General features: G+C 66.1%; 3 protein-coding genes across 9 annotated transcripts; 2 read left to right on the top strand and 1 right to left on the bottom strand.

Annotated features, from left to right (window-relative positions):
• Positions 1–1,705: 1,705 nt before the first annotated feature.
• On the top strand, positions 1,706–4,586 carry IRGC (immunity related GTPase cinema). Of its 2 annotated transcripts, none has more exons than XM_007054696.4 (2): positions 1,706–1,832; positions 2,919–4,586. In XM_007054696.4, exon 2 carries the CDS (start codon positions 2,935–2,937, stop codon positions 4,156–4,158), a length of 1,224 nt encoding a protein of 407 aa, XP_007054758.2. In that variant the 5' UTR covers positions 1,706–1,832; positions 2,919–2,934; the 3' UTR covers positions 4,159–4,586. The 2 variants fall into 2 exon arrangements, with proteins under 2 accessions (XP_007054758.2, XP_027690740.2); XM_027834939.3 differs by lacking the exon at positions 1,706–1,832 and adding an exon at positions 2,332–2,465.
• Positions 4,587–4,995: 409 nt separating this feature from the next.
• On the bottom strand, positions 4,996–15,158 carry SMG9 (SMG9 nonsense mediated mRNA decay factor). Of its 4 annotated transcripts, none has more exons than XM_037883275.2 (14): positions 14,880–15,158; positions 11,760–11,924; positions 11,597–11,671; positions 10,858–11,101; positions 10,323–10,420; positions 9,896–10,008; positions 9,432–9,543; positions 8,795–8,890; positions 8,360–8,445; positions 7,762–7,868; positions 7,015–7,122; positions 6,585–6,710; positions 6,197–6,341; positions 4,996–5,890 (listed from the first exon to the last, which is right to left on the bottom strand). In XM_037883275.2, the coding sequence occupies exons 2-14, from the start codon at positions 11,913–11,915 to the stop codon at positions 5,812–5,814; spliced, it is 1,545 nt and encodes a 514-aa protein (XP_037739203.1). In that variant the 5' UTR covers positions 11,916–11,924; positions 14,880–15,158; the 3' UTR covers positions 4,996–5,811. The 4 variants fall into 4 exon arrangements, with proteins under 4 accessions (XP_037739203.1, XP_043391136.1, XP_043391137.1 ...); XM_043535201.1 differs by lacking the exon at positions 14,880–15,158 and adding an exon at positions 14,646–14,664; XM_043535202.1 differs by lacking the exons at positions 6,585–6,710; positions 14,880–15,158 and adding an exon at positions 12,521–12,732.
• Positions 14,504–19,440, top strand: LOC119564184. 3 transcript variants are annotated; one of them, XM_037883268.2, is made up of 3 exons: positions 14,504–14,962; positions 16,667–16,756; positions 17,239–19,440. In XM_037883268.2, exons 2-3 carry the CDS (start codon positions 16,673–16,675, stop codon positions 19,315–19,317), a joined length of 2,163 nt encoding a protein of 720 aa, XP_037739196.1. In that variant the 5' UTR covers positions 14,504–14,962; positions 16,667–16,672; the 3' UTR covers positions 19,318–19,440. The 3 variants fall into 3 exon arrangements, with proteins under 3 accessions (XP_037739196.1, XP_043391135.1, XP_043391134.1); XM_043535200.1 differs by lacking the exon at positions 14,504–14,962 and adding an exon at positions 15,981–16,245; XM_043535199.1 differs by lacking the exon at positions 14,504–14,962 and adding an exon at positions 15,981–16,259.
• The last annotated feature ends 547 nt before the right edge of the window (positions 19,441–19,987 follow it).

Here is a 19,987-nt window from a genome sequence, read left to right as displayed (position 1 = left end):
GGCGGTTTGCTGGAGGGCGGCTGAGCCGGCTGTCTGCGCAGAGCTGGGAGATCTGAATCAGAGCGGGACGGGGACCCCACGCAGGGAGAACACGCCGCCGAACATCTGCCGACAGCGAGTACCAAGCATGAGGGGCAGTCATGCGGGGGGGACCACACAGCACGTGGCGAGGGAAATTTCCCTGCCGTCGCCAACTTCCTCCTGCCGTAGCCGGGTGGCGTCGACAGGCTTCCCCTTTGCCGCTGGGCTTTCCGACGGCCGTGGCCCCCTTCTCTGGCCTCGCGCCGCCCAGCCAGCGGCTGCTCGGGGAAACCGGGCCCTCCCGCTCCACCGGAACCTGCCACCACCAGCCGCTCCGGCCTGCCGGTTCCCGGGCTCTTCCAACCCGGCCTCGCTCACGCTTGGCTAGGGTGACTAAAGGGCAAGTGTGAAAAATCAGGACGGGGGTGGGGGGTCATAGATGCTTATAGAAGAAAAAGCCCCCCCAAATGGGGAGCGTCCCTATAAAATAGGGACACCTGGGTCACCCTACGCTTGGCCCTTCTAAGCCTCTTCAGCTCCCTTGGGCTGTTCCTTCTCAAGCGGGCCCCCTGGCCATCCAAATCTCGCCCTTCTCCCTGGGCCTGCTCCACCCCAGTGGCTGGTCTACCCTCCTCCCCGGCTGCTTGCCAGCCTGCGCCAGCCAGACCAGGCCCCAGGGCTTCTCCTTCCCCGTGGGCTCCTGCTCGGCCCAGGGAGCGTCTGCAGCCTCCCTCCCCGCTGCCCCCTTCCGCTGCCCCCTTCCCTTCTTTATCCTCACCCGCCGGCTCCAGCCCCTGGCTCTGCCGGTGCAGCCTGGTGCCATCTCAGGCCCCCACTCAGCCGTTCGGGGCCTGGGTGGGGCGCACCCCCCCCCCCACTGCGACACAATGACCGTCAGGGAGTACGACACACGGCCGACACCGAACACAGGCTAGATGCAGGCACCGCAGAATTCGCTTGGTTTATATGGAATTTCGAGGGATAATATCGCTCTGGCTTTTTAAGTTTTTTATTTTTAATCACTTACATGCTCACAGTTGTGCCAAATTACGTGAGTGACACGTTCCCACCTCCCCGGTGTTTATTTATTTTAAATATTCGCAGGAGCAGGAAATTGGGGGCTAGGGGAGAGGCAATAATCCTTGCAGGACTCGGGATAGAGCTTATGCTGGAGGCGACCCCGGGACGGAGAAGGCAGCCTGCCACCGGGGGTGGGTTTTCTGGGTTATGAACGCCGTCGCTGTTCGATCCCGCTGTGTCCAGTGACTGTGAATAAACAGTGCCGCAGCTCCCGGTGTGGCGCACGAGTGGGTGGCACGAGGGGTCTCGCACGCTCGCACGGCTGGACTGGTTTTTCTGAGCAAGCCCCCGGCTGGGCGGTTAAGGGACCAGGGCCCAGCGGGGAGGGGAGGGAATCCGCTCTGTGCCCGGCTTGGCCTTGCTGGAGGAGGAGATGAGCCCTGGGGGTCCCTGCCGGGGCTGAGCCCTGCTCCGGGCGGGAGCTGCCCGGTGGCACAAGGCTGGTCAATGGGCGGCGGGTTGGGCTCAGACGGGGCAGGGGGCGGAGGTTGTGGGGATTTGCTCGAGGAGGGGCACAGGGACAAAGGCAGACGAGTTAATTCCTTCCAGCAGGGGTGGGGCGTGTGTGCAATCTCACACACACACACACACACACACACACAGAGAGCAGGGCTCCTTCCTTCCAGCAGGGGGCGGCAGGGACACACACACACACACACACACACACGGGAAACGAAAGTGAAACCCTCCAGCCAGCGGGGGACAAGGACAGATCTGGCCCCACTCGGGAGGTAACCACGGGGAAGGGGGGCTGGCAGACAAACAGGCGGGGAAGGAAGCAGGGACGGACGGACAGACAACTGGGGGGGCGGGGAGCAGACGGACGGACGGACGGACGGGGAAGGAAGAAGGGACGGGGGGGTGGGGGAGATGGAAGGAAACACGGGGGATGGGGGGGCGAAGCAAACAGGGCGGGTGGGAAGCTGCCAGAGAGGGGGAGGGAGGGTCGGTAGAAGACGAAGGGGGAGCCGGGGGGGGAGTCAGGGGGGCAGACAGAGGGGGAGCCTGGGGGCAGAGGGAGAAGAATGGGGGGGGAGAAGCAGGGGGTAAAGGGGTCGGAATGGGGAGCAGAGGGAGGGGGGAGCCGGGGGTGGAATCAGGGGGGCAGACAGAGGGGGAGCCTGGGGGCAGAAGGAGAAGAATGGGGGGGGGAAGCAGGGGGGAAAGGGGTCGGAATGGGGAGCAGAGGGAGGGGAGAGCTGGGGGTGGAATCAGGGGGGCAGACAGAGGGGGAGCCGGGGGGGCAGATGGAGAGATGAGGACAGACTGAATCAGAGCAGGATGGGGAACCCCCCCGCATCCATCCTTCCACCACCCCAAATGGGGCTGTGCCCGGGGGACCCAGGCTGTGCCCCACGGGGCTGGTGAGCGACCGACCCAGACTGGCCGGGGGGGGTGGGGGCGGATGCATGTGCAAACTGGGGAAGCCTCCTCCTTTTCTGCCTAACCCCCCAGGGGTGGGGGCAAACTTGAGGAGACGTGCGTTGACGATGTGGGTGGGGGCAGGTGAAGACCGCACCCCAGCAGTGCCCTGGGCTGGGCTCCTGGCTTTTGCCTACCCCAACTCCCCCATGGAAGGAGGGAACTCATTCCCTGCCCCCCTGAGCCAGGCAGTCCCCTGCCCTGGGCTGGAACAGGGCCGGCAACCCCTAGAGCGGAAAGGCCCCCATGCCCCATTCCCTGCCCCCCTGGGCCAGCCAGTCCCCACCCTGGGGCCAGATGGGAGCCGGCGTCCCCTAGAGGGGAAAGGCCCCGTGTCCTGTTTCCCTACATTAACCCCCGCTTCTGCATCTCTCTGCCCTCCCTTACCCCCCCAGCGCTCTCCCAAGCCCCATGGCTGACCAGACCCCCCCCGAGAGCGACTTCACGGAGGAGTATGACATCATCACCGACGAGGACATCGCAGAGATCAGGGACGCCCTGGAAGGGGGCCGGTTGGACGAAGCCGCCTCGAAGATCCTGGAGAGCCTGGAGGCCTTGGAGAACGCCCGGCTGGACATTGCCGTGACCGGGGAGTCTGGCTCCGGCAAATCCTCCTTCGTCAACGCCATCCGCGGCCTGCAGGACGATGACGAGGGAGCGGCCGCCACGGGGGTGGTGGAGACCACCACGGAGCCGACCCCGTACCCCCACCCCACGCACCCCAACGTGACGCTGTGGGACCTGCCGGGCATCGGCACCCCGGAGTTCCAGTCCCACACCTACCTGGAGCGGGTGGGCTTCCCCCGCTACGATTTCTTCATCCTCATCGCCTCCGAGCGCTTCCGAGCCAACCACGCCCAGCTGGCGCGGGAGATCCAGGCCATGGGCAAGCGCTTCTACTTCGTGCGCTCCAAGGTGGACGCCGACCTGGACGCGGCCAGAAGAAGGCGGCCAGCGAGCTACAGCGAGCAGGGGGTCCTAACGCAGATCCGGGACGACTGCTGCCGGCGGCTGCTGGCTGAAGGGGTGGCTTCCCCAACCGTCTTCCTCCTCTCCAGCTGGGAGCTGGGCAGCTACGACTTCCTGGCGCTGGAGGAAACCTTGGCGAAGGAGCTGCCTGGCCACAAGAGACACACGTTCCTCCTGGCTTTGCCCAACATTTCGCTGGGCATCCTGCAGAGGAAGAAGGAAGCCATGCAGAGGCAGATCTGGAAGCTGGCCACCATCTCCTGCAGCGTGGCCGCTGTCCCCATCCCGGGGCTCTCGGTGGCCTGCGACGTCACCATCCTGATCAAAACCCTCTCTGAATACCGCCAGACCTTCGGCTTGGACGACGAGTCGCTCTGCAAGCTGGCCGAGAAGGTGGGCAAACCCGTGGAGGACATCAAAGAGGCCATCAAGTCGCCTCTGGCCAGGGAGATCTCCAGGGACCTGGTGCTGAAGTTGCTGACCAAAGCCGGAGGAGGAGCGCTGATGTTCATAGAGTACCTGGCCAGCACGGTGCCAGTGTTTGGGTCCATGGTGGCCGGGGGGATCTCCTTCGCAACCACCTATTACATGCTCCGCAGCTTCGTCGACGAAGTCGCCAGGGATGCCCACAGTGTCCTCATCAAGGCCTTCGAGACGGACGTTTGAAGGAGGGGCGGCGGGGATCTTGGCCGCAGCACTGAGCTCAGTCTGCCAGCCATGGCAGAGATTTCGGAGCCGGCTCCTCAGTGGGAAGAGGTCGGTGTTGGGCTGATGGACACCGGCTGGGAAGTCAGCGGGTATCAGAGCAGCATGTGACCCACTGGCCTCCATGGGACCCACAGGCTCTCCAGACTTGTCCCGAGGGGCACCTGGTCCTTGCCGTCTCCCACCGTGGTGGGGGGAAACGGGAGGCCACGGGCTGTGGTGCTATTTTGGGGCCCTGCAGGGGGAGCCTTGCGGCTCCCAGTGGAGGATTGTGGGAGCTCAGCACCCCTGGTCTGGGATCAGCCTCGCTTTGGTGCAATCAGGGTACGGTTCAGCAAAACGTGGGATTGTTTTGCAGGTGGTTGATTAAAAACGAACTTTAAATTAAACTTATTTTATGATGGTGGGGTAGAAAATGGGAGCCAGGACTCCTGGGTTCCATCCCTGGCTCTGGGAGGGGAGTGGGGTTCCAGTGGTTAGGGCGGGGCGGGGGGCCGGAAGCCAGGACTCCTGGGTTCTGTCCCTGTCTTTGAGAGGGAACACAGTGCTGACTTCACAATCTTTCCACAAAGGCCTAACCTGAGCCCCCTCAACCCACTACCAGTGTGGACGGGCCCGTTGGTCTGACACATGGCAGGTGCCCGACACCGGGTAGACAGGCCCGTGTTTCACGGGTGCGATACCGGGTGGATGGGCCCGTTGGTCGGAATGCGGGGGAGAGGGGGTCTGCACGAGACGCTCTGCCCGAATCCAGCCCCTTCTCCAGGTGTTAAAAAAAATCCACCACACAGTCAGTGCCCAGCTTGAAGCCCTCTTTATTAGCAGGAGTCGTGGGGGTGGGGCACAGTGTGGGGAGACCCTATGGCCATTATGGGGGGACCCCGATATGGGGTCAGAGCTTCACATGCGGCAGGGACAGTGGGAAGGACAAAGAAGGGGGCGTGAATGGGCGGAGGGGAAAGAGATTCTTCCTTGAGGCTGGTGTGGATGAGACACAGGGAGGGAGGGAGGGAAGGAGATGAAGATGGGGGGGGAAGGACAGAAGGAAAGAAGGAGGGAGGGAAGGACAGATGAAGGTGGGGGGGAGGACAGAAGGAAGGAAGGAGGGGGGGAGGACAGAAGGAAGGAGGGAGGGGGGAGGGAAGGACAGATGGAAGGAGGGAGGAGGGAAGGAGAGAAAAAGAGGGAGGAAGGAAGGAAGCAGGGGAAGAGGAGATGAAGGGCTCAGCTCCATGGGGCACTGGTTCAGGCCTGTGGCCCTGCCCTATGGTTCACCCCTGCCCCGATCTTGCCCTGTGGCATCGTAGCAGGTGCATTCTCAGCCCCGGGCAGGCTGGGAGAGGCGAGGGCTCCCCACCACCAAGTACCCCTTTCTGGCTGGGGGAGCTCCGATGGCTTGGGGGGGGGTCAGGACGGCTCTGCCCCAGGTGCCCTCTGGGAGTGGGATGGTGGCCTGGGAGGGGTGTCCCGCCCGGACTCTCCCGCACCCTGCCTGGGGCCAGCGACCAAACAGCACCTCCCGGGCTGCCCAGCAGGCCCCTTCTGCCCCAGGAGGCAGAGGGCGGGGGCCCCGGTGCAGCCCCCCAGCGCGGTGGCTCCTTGGGCGGCAGTCGCTCAGGCCAGCAGGCGGCTGTACTCCGAGAGTGCTGAGGATTTCTTCACCCCGTCCCAGATCCGGGCCGCGTAGTGGAACCTGCGGGGGGTGCACAGCATATGGGTCAGCGCCGATGGCCTGGGGAGAGCCCCCACCCCACCCCCTGCAGCACAGCGCCCCCTAGTGTCACCCTGGGGCATCGGGACCAGTCCTCCCTGCCAGGGGACAGCCCCCACCCCGCCCCCTGCAGCACAGCGCCCCCTAGCACCACCCTGGGGCATCAGGGCTGGCACTGACTGCCAGGGGCGCACCCCCTCCCCTACCCATAATCCTGTGCCCCATAATCTCCTACCCAACCTGCCTACCCACAATCCCCTGCTCCCTCGGCTGTATCTGGCCCCTCACCAGTTCTTCTCCGTCAGGATGGTGTGGGAGAGCTGGGGCCGCGCCATAGACATGATCTGGCTGCGCAGCCTGGCCACGAGCGACTGGAAGCTGGGGTGCCCCTTGTACCCGGGCAGCAGGGAGAAGAGGGGGCCGCCCCCAGGAGCTGCAAGAACAAGGGGGGAAGAGAATGAGAATAGGGCTGCCCCGAGGACCGCAGGGAGTCAGAGGGGGGCACTGCCCTAGGCACCGCAGTCAGGGACCACAAGGGGGCATAGGACAGCGCCGCCCTAGAGGCCGTGCCCCAGGACTGCAGACGCCTGCTCCCCAGCCCACACAGTTCCACCTAGTGGGGCACGGAGGAACGGCAGGGTAGGAGGGCTCTGGGGGCAGGATCCCAACTCCCCACCTGCTCTGGGGAAAGTGTCGTCGGCGTCACTGTCCGCGAACGGCAGCAGGAAGAGATTCACCTCCGTGTCCAGGTAGTCGTAGGGCAGGCCAGGGAAGATGTTACACTCCAGCATGGAGAGAGTGCCTGAGAGACAGAGACACGTGCCAGCTGGCCCCAGTGCGGCACTAGGGGGTGCTGTGCTGCAGCGAGCGGGAGGGGTGCTCTCCCCTGGCAGTCAGGGCTGACCCCAAAGCCCCAGTGCGGCACTAGGGGGCGCTGTGTTACTTTTGAGGTGAGAATCACACCCAAGCTTCCAGCCATTCCTGGTCATTCCAAATCCCCCCGCACTTTCCCCTGCAGGGACTGGGCCATTAGCTCTGCGTCCTGGAACCCAGGTGTCCGGGGCCACGTTCACCCCACGCAGGGGGAGCTAGCGGGGAAGGCTTACCCTTGTATTTCAGGTGCGAGTGCATCATGATTTTATCGATAACCACGTGCATCTGCTTCAGGTTCCGGGGACAGAAATTCTCCCGCTTGGCCTTGTTCTGCAGAAAAACTGAAGCGAGGGGCAGAGACGCCGGGGGGTGGGGGGGGGGCAGGGGGGAAGAGGACATTCAGCCTGGACATGACTGCACAGACCAACACCTGCTAGAATAACCTGGCCCCATTCACCAAGGGAGCACTAGGGGGCGCTGTGCTATGTGAGCAGGGTAGGGGCTCTCCCTTGGCAGTCAAAGCTGGCCCTGATGACCCGGCACTGAGCTGCAGGGGGCGGGGTGGGGGTCTCTCCCCTGGCAGTGAGGGCGGGCCCAGATGCCCCAGGCTGGCGCTGGGGGGCGCCGTGCTGCAGGGGCAGGGTGGGGGTCTCTCCCCTGGCAGTCAGGGCGGGCCCAGATGCCCCAGGCTGGCGCTGGGGGGCGCCGTGCTGCTGGGGGCGGGGTGGGGGTCTCTCCCCTGGCAGTCAGGGCGGGCCCAGATGCCCCAGGCTGGCGCTGGGGGGCACCGTGCTGCTTGGGGCGGGGTGGGGGTCTCTCCCCTGGCAGTCAGGGCGGGCCCCAATGCCCCAGGCTGGCGCTGGGGGGCGCTGTGCTGCTGAGGGCGGGGTGGGGGTCTCTCCCCTGGCAGTCAGGGCGGGCCCCAATGCCCCAGGCTGGCGCTGGGGGGCGCCATGCTGCAGGGGGCAGCGGCTGCTCACCGACGTGGGGATAGTACTCCGTGCCCTCGTCAGCGCCCGAGGAGCCGGTGGACTCGTGGCTGGGGGAGGGCGTGGAGGGTTTCACCATCTCGGCCGTCTGCAGGAACCTGCCGTGGGGACACAGGGAGCTGTGGTTAGTGGGGAGCTGGGGGGCCCTGGGTCCCTGTCCCTGCTGGGAATGGGGCTGAGACCTGGCAAACTTGAGTCACACATGAATTGCTGAGCGAGAGGGGCCCAGAGCCCATACCCTGAAACAGCCTGGGGCCAGATCAGAGCCAGTGCCCCCTAGAGGGGAAACACCCAGTGCCCCATTCCCATCCCCCACCCCAAGCCAGCCAGTCCCAGCCCTGGGGCTGGATGGAAGCCAGTGCCCCCCAGGGGGAAAGACTCCGTGTCCCATTCCCTGCCCTCCAGAGCCAGCCAGTCCCAGCCATGGTGCTAGATCAGAGCCGGCGCCCCCTAGAGGGGAAAGATCCCACGCCCTATTTCCTGCCCCTGCCCCCTCCCACCAGCCAGTCCCAGCCCTGAGGCTGGATGGGAGCCAGCGCCCCCCGGAGAGGAAGGGCCCCATGCCCCATCCTGCTAGAGGCCTTCTCACCTGTACAGACTGAGGTCGGTGAACCAGTCCTGCACCACGATGACCACGTGGCAGACGGTGAAGAGGAAGGCCGCGATCTGCAGGGACTGCGGGGAGCAGAGCAGCTGTCCAAGGAGGAGTCTCTGGGGTGGGGTTTCCCCCCAGGACCCAGCCAGCAAAGCGAATGCCCCCTCCCCCCCCAAATAGTAGCAACCAATCATAGCTGTGTATCCCATTACCCCCCACCCTGGGGCTGGATCAGAGCCAGCACCCTCTAGAGGGGCAAGGCCCCCTGTCCTGTTTCCTGGCCCCCAGAGCCAGCCAGCCCCCGGCCCTGGGGCTGGATCGGAGCCAGCACCCCATAGATGGGAAAGGCCCCGTTCCCCATTCCTTGTCCCAGTGAGCCAGCTAGTGCCCGTCCTGGGGCCGGATGGGAGGTGGGGGGCAGTAGCCTACCTGCATCTCCACGTAAGTGTGGGGCAGGTTGTACTCGGGGGGCAGCTTGCGGTCGTTGTTGATGAGATGGTCCAGGATGGAAGGGCTGAGAATCGGCTGGAGGGGGACATGGGGCAGAGAAAGTTACAGCGTCCGACTGTCCAGAGCCGTGCGAGGTGATCACAGGGGGCCACACACGGAGCAGGGCTCGTCCCCGCCAGCAGGGGGCCACACACACACACACACACACACACACACAGAGGGAATCACCCCACTGTAACCCTGCATTGGCCAATGGGGGAATCCACCCCCAGCCCGTAGAGATCCCCCATTGCTATAGAGCCAGAGAGCCAGCCATCCCCACCCTGCCACCAATCAGCCCCCGCCAACCCATGTGCCACATAGACCCCCTACCGCTACCGGCCCAGGGGGCCTCGTCCGGCACAAGGTGTCAGTCCTGGGAGCCGAGCTCGCCAGGGGACCAAGCTGGGCCGGCGCAGACCAGCGTCGGCGGGCCCAGCAGCCACAGATGGTGGCGTCGTGCGGTGCTTCCCCCTGGTGGCCAAAGGCAGTATTGCGCCAGGATCTCCATGCCCATTGCCGCCAGAGGGGTGGTTGTGAGGGGGGTGCCCCCTGGGGAAGGGGGCGGGGCAGGGACCTGGGTGTCGAGGAAGATGATGCGCTCCTGGGTGATGAAGAAGTCGATGCCGCTGGTCTGGTTCCCCCCGCGCTCCTTGATCTCCTGGCTCTGGGTGCGGAACACGTAGGCCCTGGGATGGGTGGGGGGGACCGGGAAGGGTCAGTAGGGATGGGGGGGAGAATATGTGCCCCCTTGACCTGCTTCTTGATGCCCATCCCCCACCCGACACCCCCTCAACATCCCACCTCCCCACTGTCCCCCAGTATCCCACCTTCCCCCCCCCCAAACACTTGCCACTACCCCTACTGCCGGTGCCCCCCCAGCACCCACATCCCCCCCTCCATCCCACCCCAACTTCCCGCTTGCCCCAGCCACTCAGCATTCACGCCCATCCCTGCACAAACACACCAGACCCCGTGCATGCCCCCTCCCCAGTTGCTACCCCCCTGAAACACCCACAAAGCCCCCTCCCACCCGCGTACCTTTGATCTTCTTCAGGCTGGTTAGCCGACAGCAGAGACATCAGCATGGATTTGCCGGTGCCCTGTAATCCCAGCACCCCGACCACCAGCACATCGGTCTGGTCCAGCAGGTACTGCCGAGGAGAGAGAGCTCAGCGACAGCCGGCTCCCTTAGAACCCAGGAGTCCTGCGGAGCAGCAGTACAAAAGCAGGGACCGGCTGGCTCAGGGGAGCGGGGAATGGGGCCTTTCCCCTCTAGGGGGCGCCAGCTCCCATCCAGCCCCAGGACAGGGTCTAGCTGGCTCGGGGGTGCAGGGAATGGGGCACGAGGCCTCTCTCCGCTAGGGGCCGCCGGCTCTGATCTGCCCTCACTAGCAGGGGCTGGGGAGGGCAGTGGGTCGCTGGGAGGATCTCTATGTGGGGTGAGGGGCGTCCCGGGGCCAGGTACCTCGATGGCGCTGTCACACCAGTTCATCTGATCGTCCACCAGTTTGATGCTGTGCTTCATCTTCTCCGGGGCCAGCAGCTTTGCCTGGCCCACCACGGCTGGGGGAGGGACGAAGAGACGGGCTCAGAGCGTCTTACAGCCCGAGCCGGGGGCTTAGCTACGCGACGTCCCACCCAGTGCTGCTCTAAGCCACTGGAGACGGAACCCAGGAGTCCTATAGCCCAGCCCCCGGCTCTAACCACTCGACCCCACTCCACTCCCAGAGCTGGGGAGAGAATCCAGGAGTCCTGGCTCTCAGCTCTTCCCCCCCAGACCCAAATCCACCCCCCCCTCCCCCCAACTCCAAACCTACCAGCTGCCTGGAGGCTGGCCCAATAGGGAGGGGTTGTCTGCCCTCTGGTGGCATGCATTGGTAACCGCATGCATATTAAAGGGGACTGGCTTCTCTTCCCACAACCATGTCCCTGGGGCTCCAACCTCCTAGCGCCCCCCACCCCCTGCTCCTCCTAGCCCCACCCCCACAGCGGGTACTCACGGTCCATAGCGCTGCTAGACGCAGTGGATCCCATGCCCCGGTTCTGGATCTGGTAGACGGGTTGCGTGGGGCGCTGTCCCTCCTTCTCCCCCTTGGCAGCAGCTGTGGGGAGCTGGGCAGCCCCCTCCGACGCCCCCACTGGGCCTTTGCCTTCCTCCCGCGACTTCATCAGCACGATGGGCTTCTCCATGGGAGGCGGGGCAGTGGCAGGTGGGACCGGAGCTGGGGCAGGGGCCAGCTTGGACTGTGGGGAGAATGAGGGTGGTCGAGACCCCCCCCTCCCCTCCTCTCCTCAAGTTGAGGACAGAACCCAGGAGTCCTAACTCTCCCCCGCCACCCTGCACTAACCACTAGACCCCACTTCCCTCCCAGAGCTGGGGTGGAACCCAGGACTCCTGACCAAGGTCTGCCCAGCTCATTTACTCTTACTGGACTCACATACCCTGCAAATGGTTAAGCGGCGGTTGGGAGACACCCTTGCTAAGCGGCTGCTCTATGTAGTAGCTAATAGCCTACTGCTGCTGCATGCTGACAGAGGAACGCCTTTCGCTTCATGTGGAGGATACCAGCTATACTACAGCTGCCGGCTGATGAAGCCGCTCCTTTAGCTGAAGCGGCAGAGCCCTGTGGGCTGGCCCGGGTGGTGGTGGGTTCAATCCCCACTGTTGGTGGGGTCACACACACAGGGGGTGGGTGTGACAGGCCCTAGGGGGCAGCGCCCTTCCCATGTGGGTCTTACCCTCTCAGCGGGCGGCTTGGCCAGGATGATGGGCGTCTTCTGCATCACGGACCCGACCGGCTCCTCTGCGGGCTCCTGGGGGAGAGATCGGAGGGGGTGAGGGGGGGGTGTCCTCGCACGGCCCCTTCCCCCCCCCGCAGCCCCCTCCCGCCCCGTCACTCACCCGGCGCTCGCGGTCCCAGGGGCCGTAGTCACGCTCCCGGCCCGGCCCCGACAGGCTCTGGGGGCCGCCCGGGGGGCCCAGCTCCTTGTCGCGGTTCCAGCGGCGCCGGCGGTCGGGGCCGTACAGGCCGGGCTGGCTGTGCCCGGAGTCCGACATGGCCGCCGCCTGCGGGGGGGCGAGAGTCACGTCAACCCCAGCCGGCGGCGGAGGGACACGGGGCACGGGCTCAGCGCCTTGGGACTATTTCCCCAGCATGGTGGAGGGTTATATCCCCGAGAAGAGACTGTTGGGCACTATTCCTTGGCATGGCGGATGGATACCAGAGAAGGGAGGAGGGCCAGTGTGGGGGAAGGATACCAGACAAAGAGGCCGCTAGGGACTATTTCCCTGAACAGGTGGAGAAGGATTATATTGCAGAGGCCGCTAGGGACTATTTCCCTGGTATGGCAGATGGATACATATACGCGTGTGAGACACACTTTTGGGAACTATTTCCCCCCCACTGCGGAGGGATACCACAGAAGAGACACGATCACTAGGGCCCATTTACTCGACATGGTGGAAGGGCACCAGGGTTATTTAACCAGCAAGGCTCAGAGACACCATGGGGAAGACAGGGCCTATTTTCCCTGCACTATTTACCCTGCCTGGCGGAAGAACACGAGCACAGACGGGCGCAGGGATACCGGAGAGGTGGTGAAGCCCCCAGGGACTATTTACCCAGGCAGTGGAGGATCAAACCACCGCAGGGACCTACTTAACCTGCACCGCGGGAGGATGCCCGAGAGAAAACCGAGGGCCCGTGGGACTACTTCGCCAGCGTGGCGGCGGGATACCATAGAGAAAAGTCGACGAGATGCATGGGGCCCAGGGTGAACCAAACTGCCCACGCTGGATATGACGGAAACCACGTCAAGCCGCAGCCCGAGTCCCAGCACCTATGTGGGGGACTATTTGGCCCATGTGGTGGAGGGAGATTGAGCCTGCTGCTTAAGGCACTGGGGCGTTATCAGTCCCGGGGGGGATCAGCCCTGCGGATGGATACGGGGCAGGAGGCTGCTGGGATACGTCCTGCTCAGCTGAGGGATTCTGGGCCCCAGGGTTATGACCCCACCCCAAGGGGGGCGCCACTGGGATTATATACCCCGCGGAGGGATACAGAGAAGCGATACGGCCAAACAGGGTTACATGGCCTGCAGGGGAATCCGGGGGCAGGAGGTGCCCCCACCCCGGGCTATACGCCCCACGGACGGATACGGGGGTGGGGGGGGCATCAGGTCTGGGGCTATACGGCCCACAGAGAAATAGAGGAGGGATGGGAGGTGTCATTCTGGGAGCTATATGGACCATGGAGGGATATAAAGGTGTGTGAGGCGTCACCCCCGGGCCCATACGGCCCACAGAGATACGGGGGTAGGGGTTACCCCCGGGGCCATACGGCCTGCGGAGGGATACAGGATGGAGGTGAGGAGTCACCCCGGGGCCATACGGCCCAGAGATACAGGGGTAGGGATTACCCCCGGGGCCATACGGCCTGCGGCGGGATATGGGATGGAGGTGAGGAGTCACCGCGGGGCCATACGGCCCAGAGATACAGGGGTAGGGGTTACCCCGGGGGCCATACGGCCTGCGGCGGGATATGGAATGGAGGTGAGGAGTCACCGAGGGGCCATACGGCCCACAGAGATACAGGGGTAGGGGTTACCCCGGCGGCCATACGGCCTGCGGCGGGATATGGGATGGAGATGAGGAGTCACCGCGGGGCCATACGGCCCAGAGATACAGGGGTAGGGGTTACCCCGGGGGCCATACGGCCTGCGGCGGGATATGGAATGGAGATGAGGAGTCACCGCGGGGCCATACGGCCCAGAGATACAGGGGTAGGGGTTACCCCCGGGGCCATACGGCCTGCGGCGGGATACAGGATGGAGGTGAGGAGTCACCCCGGGGCCATACGGCCCAGAGATACAGGGGTAGGGGTTACCCCCGGGGCCATACGGCCTGCGGCGGGATATGGAATGGAGATGAGGAGTCACCGCGGGGCCATACGGCCCAGAGATACAGGGGTAGGGGTTACCCCGGGGGCCATACGGCCTGCGGAGGGATACAGGATGGAGGTGAGGAGTCACCCCGGGGCCATACGGCCCAGAGATACGAGGGTAGGGGTTACCCCCGGGGCCATACGGCCTGCGGCGGGATATGGGATGGAGGTGAGGAGTCACCCCGGGCCCATACGGCCCAGAGATACAGGGGTAGGGATTACCCCCCGGGCCATACGGCCTGCGGCGGGATACAGGATGGAGGTGAGGAGTCACCCCGGGGCCATACGGCCCAGAGATACAGGGGTAGGGATTACCCCCGGGGCCATACGGCCTGCGGAGGGATACAGGATGGAGGTGAGGAGTCACCGCGGGGCCATACGGCCCAGAGATACAGGGGTATGGGTTACCCCGGGGACCATACGGCCTGCGGAGGGATACAGGATGGAGGTGAGGAGTCACCCCAGGGCCATACGGCCCAGAGATACAGGGGTATGGGTTACCCCCGGGGCCATACGGCCTGCGGAGGGATACAGGATGGAGATGAGGAGCCACTCCGGGGCTATAGAGCCTGCGGAGGGATACGGGGGGGAGAGTGAGGTGTCACCCCCAGGGCTATACGGCCTGCGGAGGGATACGGGGGGGGGGGTGAGGTGTCGCCCCAAGGGACTATAGGGACTGCGGAGGGATACGGGACGGACCTGTCACCCCAGAGCAATAAGGCCCATTCAAGGATGGGCAAAGGAGTGTGAGGCCTCGTCGCAGGGGCCACACGGCCCGCGGAGGGCTACAGGGCGGCGCGAGGCCTCGCCGCAGGGGGCCACACGGCCCGCGGAGGGATACTTCCCTAGGTTATGAAGCTGTAGGGACTACATGCCCTGCGCGGGTCACCGGGCTGCGGAAGAGGCCGCAGACCGACATACCCGGCGGAAAAATAATCCCTAGGGGAAGGGAAGCCCGAACTAGCGACGCGCGGAGGGATACCGGCCTGGGTAACTCGTCCCACCGCCCGCCCCTCGGAGGGATACCAGGAGTGTGACGCGTCGCCCGGCACTATCTACCCCGCCCCGCGGAGCGATACCTGAGCGCTGGTGCCGCGAGCAGAAGCCGGGGCTGTCTCCCCGGTAACGGCGGAGGGATACCGGGCGGCTCACTGGGGCTGAGGTACCGTGGGGCGGCCGGGACGGGCTGCTGGGGAAGCCCGGCGGCGCGAATGGAGCATCTGGGCGCCGGCTTGGAACGGACCTGCTCGGCCACCGTTGTTTCCGAACGCGCCTGCGCGCGGAGGGGCGTGTCCAAAATGGCGGGTTCGCGCCCGCGCGCGCCGCTGCGGGCACATGCGCGCTGCGCCGGCATTGCCCGACGAGACCCCGCTTGAGGGGCGTGGCCTCCAGTCAGAACGAGGCTAGACGTGTAGACGGGGAAATACATTAGTGCGCATGCGCAGGGAGCTGGGACGCCTGGGTTCTCCGCGTGGCTCTGGGAGCGGGGCGGGACCCAGGGGGCGGAGCCAGGACGCCTGGGTTCTGTCCGGGTGCACGGTGCGGCTCGGGTCAGACCCGGCTCCCGGTGCCTCAGTTTCCCCCGCCGCTCAGCGCTGGGGGGGCGCTAATTACCCGGAGACAAATAAACCCCGAACAGGGACCCCGCCTCCCCCCGGACCCCCCAATCCCCACCCCCCCGGGACCCCCATGGACCCCCCCAGCTCCTGATCTGTCCCTGCACCGCGCCCGCCCGTCCGCGCCCACGTGTGTCTCCCTGCGCCCCCCGCACAGGCCGCTCCGGCCGCCCCCTCGCTGCACCTACCCCCGACCCCCCTCTACAGCCGCCTCCCTGCCCGTCCGGCCCCCCACGGCCGGCTCCGGCCCCCAAACACTTCCTCTCCCCACCCCCTCCCCCCTCCACAACCCCCCCACCCCCCCTTCCTCTCCCCACCCCATCCATCTCCACCCCCCCTTCCTCTCCCCACCCCCTCCCCCCACCCCATCCATCTCCACCCCCCCTTCCTCTCCCCACCCCATCCATCTCCATCCCCCCTCCACAACCCCCCCACCCCCCCTTCCTCTCCCCACTCCATCCATCTCCATCCCCCCTCCCCACAACCCCCCCACCCCTCCTTCCCTCTTCCTACACCCACCTCCCTGTCCATCATCCCCCCCGCCCCGCCATCTCTGCGCCCCCCCACCCCTTCTCTGTACCAGACAAAAACAGGCCATATTGTCCCTCCTCCCACTCCCTAGCTCTGGACCATTTAAAGCCCACAGCTGCAAGGGGGGGACTACACTTCCCAGCATCCCCCTGTGCCCCCCTCCCCGGCTGCAGCTTCCGGGCCAGCAGGCTGGCAGGGGCAGGGGAGGGGGCTGTGGGGATCTGCTCCCCCTCCCACGGGGTGTTTGGGATCCAGCTAGGAGCGGGTCCTGGGCTGGGTAGCTGCACCCCTGGGCCAGGCAAGTACCCCCAGGTTGGTAGCACAGGCCCTGAGCAGCCCCCCTCCTCCCCCTGCTCTATGCACTACACCTCACTCCTCTCCCAGGTTGCCTGAAATTTACTCTCTCCCCCCCCCCCCCGCCCCCCTGAAAACTGAGGTCTGATTTCCACTGCCTTTGCAGGACTCCTGAGTTCTCTCCCTGGCTCTGGGAGGGGAGTGCGGTCTAGTGGTTGCAGCAGAGGGGCTGGGAGCCAGGACTCCTGGGTTCTGTCCCCAACTCCACCACAGATGCTTTGTGCGACCTTGTGCACATCCCCGCTTGTCTGCCTCAGTTTCTCCTCTCTGCCCGCACCGGCAGCAGCAGGCTGCTCTGCGCTTGTGAAGTCCTGTCAGGGCGGCTGCTGCCGACCCACTCACTGTGTTCCCCGCTTCGCTTCCAGGCAGCCATGGACCCGGTGCCGGCAATGGAGGTTGGGGCCGAAATTGAAGTGATCGAAGACGGCGTGTTGGAGGAGCTGCCGCTGCGGCTGGTACGTCCCGGCGCTCGTGTCTGAGCAGCGGTGCACCGGCTCGGACGGGAGATGCAGCCATCTCTGGGGTGGGGCAGAGGCTGTTTATTCAGGACACCTCACCCACCCCTGAGACGCGTCTGCCTCGGGGGGGGCGGGGAGCTGCTTAACAGTTTGAGACAGGAAGTGCATGAACCTCACATAGATGACTGTCATTTTAGGGTAGTTTCGGTCTGGACTCAGAACTGTACTCCACTTCCTGTTCATTTTGGGGGGAGTCCATAGAGAACTTGATGTACTGCAGGGGGCGAGATGGGGGGCTCTCGCCCGGCAGTCAGGACTGGCCTCCTGGCAGCAACAGGGGGGCTGTGATGCAGGAGGTGGGGGACCCCCAGTCAGGGCTGGCCCCGATTCCCCAGCATGGCGGTAGGGGGTGCTGTATCACAGGGAGTGGCGTGGGGGTACTCTCCCCCCGCCCACTTACCCCCATTTCATCCCCCCAGGAGAACGCAAAGAACTGCCTCTCGTGGGAAGGCCTGGAAGCCTCCAGCAGCGATGACGACGGGGAGACCAGCGCCCCCACCTCCCTGCCCCCCTTGCGCCCACCCCGGCCCCTGGCGCCAAACCTGCTGGCTCCCCCCTTCGCCACCAAATCCCTGCCTCTGGAGAACATCATTGTCCCCTTCCGCCCAGGGCCTGCCACCGCCCCGGGGACCCAGGCGTTCGGGGCCTACCAGTGCCAGGAGTGCTGCCAGGTCTTCGTGGAGGAATGGCACTACCTCCAGCATGCCCAGGAGCATGCCCAGGAGCTGGCCCGGCGGCGCAAGCCGGCCCTGCCCCACTCCCTGCCCCGGAGGAAGCAGCGCTGCCCGGAGTGCGGAAAGAGGTTCTCCCACCAGCCCCGCTTCACCAGGCACGTCAAGTGGCATCTCAAGCTGGCGCAGGCGGGCATCCGGGTGCAGTGGAGATGGGGATCCCGGCCTTGCTCCCTCACTTCCTACGTCTACCAGCCGCCGGACGTCGGGAAGAACCCGGCGGGTTCTGGGGACATCCCCTGCCCCCCGGCCAGCTGGGAGGGTTCGCCTGGCCTCAGGAAACAGCAGGATGGGGCCCGCCCCGGGAGGCGTGTGGGGCAGCCGAAGGGGCGTCAGATGCCCGAGGCCCGGACAGCGAGCAAGGGGCAGGGCACGGAAGGGCCCAAAGGGACCCGGCAGCGTAGACCGACTCTGGGCCGGGAGTTCAGCCTGCCTAGGCCAGTTGGCATGAGTCCTCTCCAGCCAATGAGCGTGGAGGACGAGGGGCGGGCGACCATCTTGGATGGCAAGGTTGTCATGACTCCTCCGCAGCCAATGAATGGCCAGGTTGGCGGGAGCGCGTTTCAGGCGGCCATCTTGGACAGCCAGGTTGGCGGGAGCGCTCTCAGGACACTGGTCATCAATACTGAGGAGCAGGCAGCCATCTTGGATGGCCAGATTGACGGGAGCCCTCTCAGGACGCTGGTCATCAATACCGAGGAGCAAGCGGCCATCTTAGAGAGCCTGGTTGGTGGGAGTCCCCCGCCACCGGCGCACCTCAAGGAGGAGGCGGCCATCTTGGCTAGCCTGGTGGGCGCCAGCCCTCTCCACTCTTTCCGGACGGTGGTGGTGGGAGCTGAGGAGCCAGCGGCCATCTTGGAAAGCCAAGTTGGCGTGAGTCCCCTCCACCCCATGCCTCTGCGGGCCGAGGAGCTCCCGCCCTCGTTGTTCCTGGAAGCCGAGCCCTGCCTCAGCACGGCGGTGGATGCGGTGACCCTCCGCCTGGTCCCGTTGCTCCCTGACCCCCAGGGGCTCGTCCCGTGGGGCAGCCAGATGGTGGGGGAGCTTCCCGACGAGGCCGGAGACGCTCAGCCCACGGCTTTCCAGCTCACGGGCTACCTCCCGCCGCTCAACCAACAGTGCCGCCCCCCGGGCCCGCTCAAACTTCCCCCCTCTCCGCGGGCCCCCTTGCTCCTCCACCTGGTGCCCACCCACCCCGGCGAGCTGCCCCAGGTGCTGGAGCTGGAGTACGCGCCGGGCAGTGGGCTGGCAGCCGAGCCCTGGCCGGGGGGCGTGGCACCACAGGCCGGGGACGACTTCATCGTGGTGGAGCTGGAGGCGGACACCGGCGGGCGGGAGGAGGTGGTGGCCGGCCAGCCTGGCAGCGGGGGGCCTGAGCGCCCCTCGGACACCCGCGGGCGCCGGCGCTTCTGGTGCCCGGACTGCGGGGTGCGCTACGGCCGGGCGGCCCAGCTCCGCTCCCACCGCCGGGGGCCGGGGCGCCAGCGCTGCGGCTGCGGCCGGCCCTTCCGGGGCCTCCTCCACCTCCTGCGGCACCAGCTCCGGCAGCTGGAGGGCGCCGCCTTCCTCTGCGCCGCCTGCGGGGAGGCGCTGAAGGGGCGCCGGGCGCTGGGCCGCCATGGGGGGCGGCACCCCGGCGCCCCCTGCTTCCGCTGCCCCTGTGGGGCGGGCTTCCGGCGCCTGCCCCGCTACCTCTGGCACCGGATCCGGAACCAGCCGCCCAGCCTGGGCGTCTACAGCCTGGACAGCTTCCTCCCCCCGGCCTGAGCGGGGCGCACGGGGCCTGTGCCTCTAGGGGGCGCCAGCTCCCATCCGGCCCCAGGGCAGGGACCGGCTGGCTCAGGGGGGCGGGGAATGGGGCACGGGGCCTCTCCCCTCTAGGGGGCGCCGGCTCCCATCCGGCCCCAGGGCAGGGACCGGCTGGCTCAGGGGGGCGGGGCACGGGGCCTCCCCCCTCCAGGGGGCGCCGGCTCCCATCCGGCCCCAGGGCAGGGACCGGCTGGCTCAGGGGGGCGGGGAATGGGGCACGGGGCCTCCCCCCTCCAGGGGGCGCTGGCTCCCATCCGGCCCCAGGGCAGGGACCGGCTGGCTCAGGGGGGCGGGGCACGGGGCCTCCCCCCTCCAGGGGGCGCCGGCTCCCATCTGGCCCCAGGGCAGGGACCGGCTGGCTCAGGGGGGCGGGGAATGGGGCACGGGGCCTCTCCCCTCCAGGGGGCGCCGGCCCCCATCCTGGGCTTGGCTGGCTCTGAGTGACCTGATTCTTGTTCTAATTAGATTGTTCCTAATTAAAGAGCTAAAGCGGAGCAGCTGTCGTGACCTTTTCTCCCCCACCCCTGGGGGGCTCTGGGACCTGGCGTGGGGGCACTGGCGATTTCTCGGGGCGCCCCCCCCCATGCCGAAACTGTGGAAGCAGGGGGGTTGAGGGGCTTCTCAGACT

Source organism: Chelonia mydas, chromosome 24 (genome assembly GCF_015237465.2).
Source record: "Chelonia mydas isolate rCheMyd1 chromosome 24, rCheMyd1.pri.v2, whole genome shotgun sequence".
Taxonomy (NCBI): domain Eukaryota; kingdom Metazoa; phylum Chordata; order Testudines; family Cheloniidae; genus Chelonia; species Chelonia mydas.
Note: the sequence above shows the minus strand (reverse complement) of the source record. Positions and strands in the feature narration are given on the sequence as shown.

Bases quoted from the DNA above. Each gene is read 5' to 3' on its own strand.
- IRGC (XM_027834939.3), top strand. From the start codon at position 2,383: ATGGGGAACCCCCCCGCATCCATCCTTCCACCACCCCAAATGGGGCTG. The intron at 2,466-2,918 runs GTGAGCGACCGA...TTACCCCCCCAG, and splicing joins GGCTGTGCCCCACGGGGCTG to CGCTCTCCCAAGCCCCATGG.
- SMG9 (XM_037883275.2), bottom strand. From the start codon at position 11,915: ATGTCGGACTCCGGGCACAGCCAGCCCGGCCTGTACGGCCCCGACCGC. The intron at 11,672-11,759 runs GTGAGTGACGGG...TCTCTCCCCCAG, and splicing joins CCTGGGACCGCGAGCGCCGG to GAGCCCGCAGAGGAGCCGGT. The intron at 10,421-10,857 runs GTGAGTACCCGC...TCCCTCCCCCAG, and splicing joins GTCTAGCAGCGCTATGGACC to CCGTGGTGGGCCAGGCAAAG.
- LOC119564184 (XM_037883268.2), top strand. From the start codon at position 16,673: ATGGACCCGGTGCCGGCAATGGAGGTTGGGGCCGAAATTGAAGTGATC. The intron at 16,757-17,238 runs GTACGTCCCGGC...TCATCCCCCCAG, and splicing joins AGGAGCTGCCGCTGCGGCTG to GAGAACGCAAAGAACTGCCT.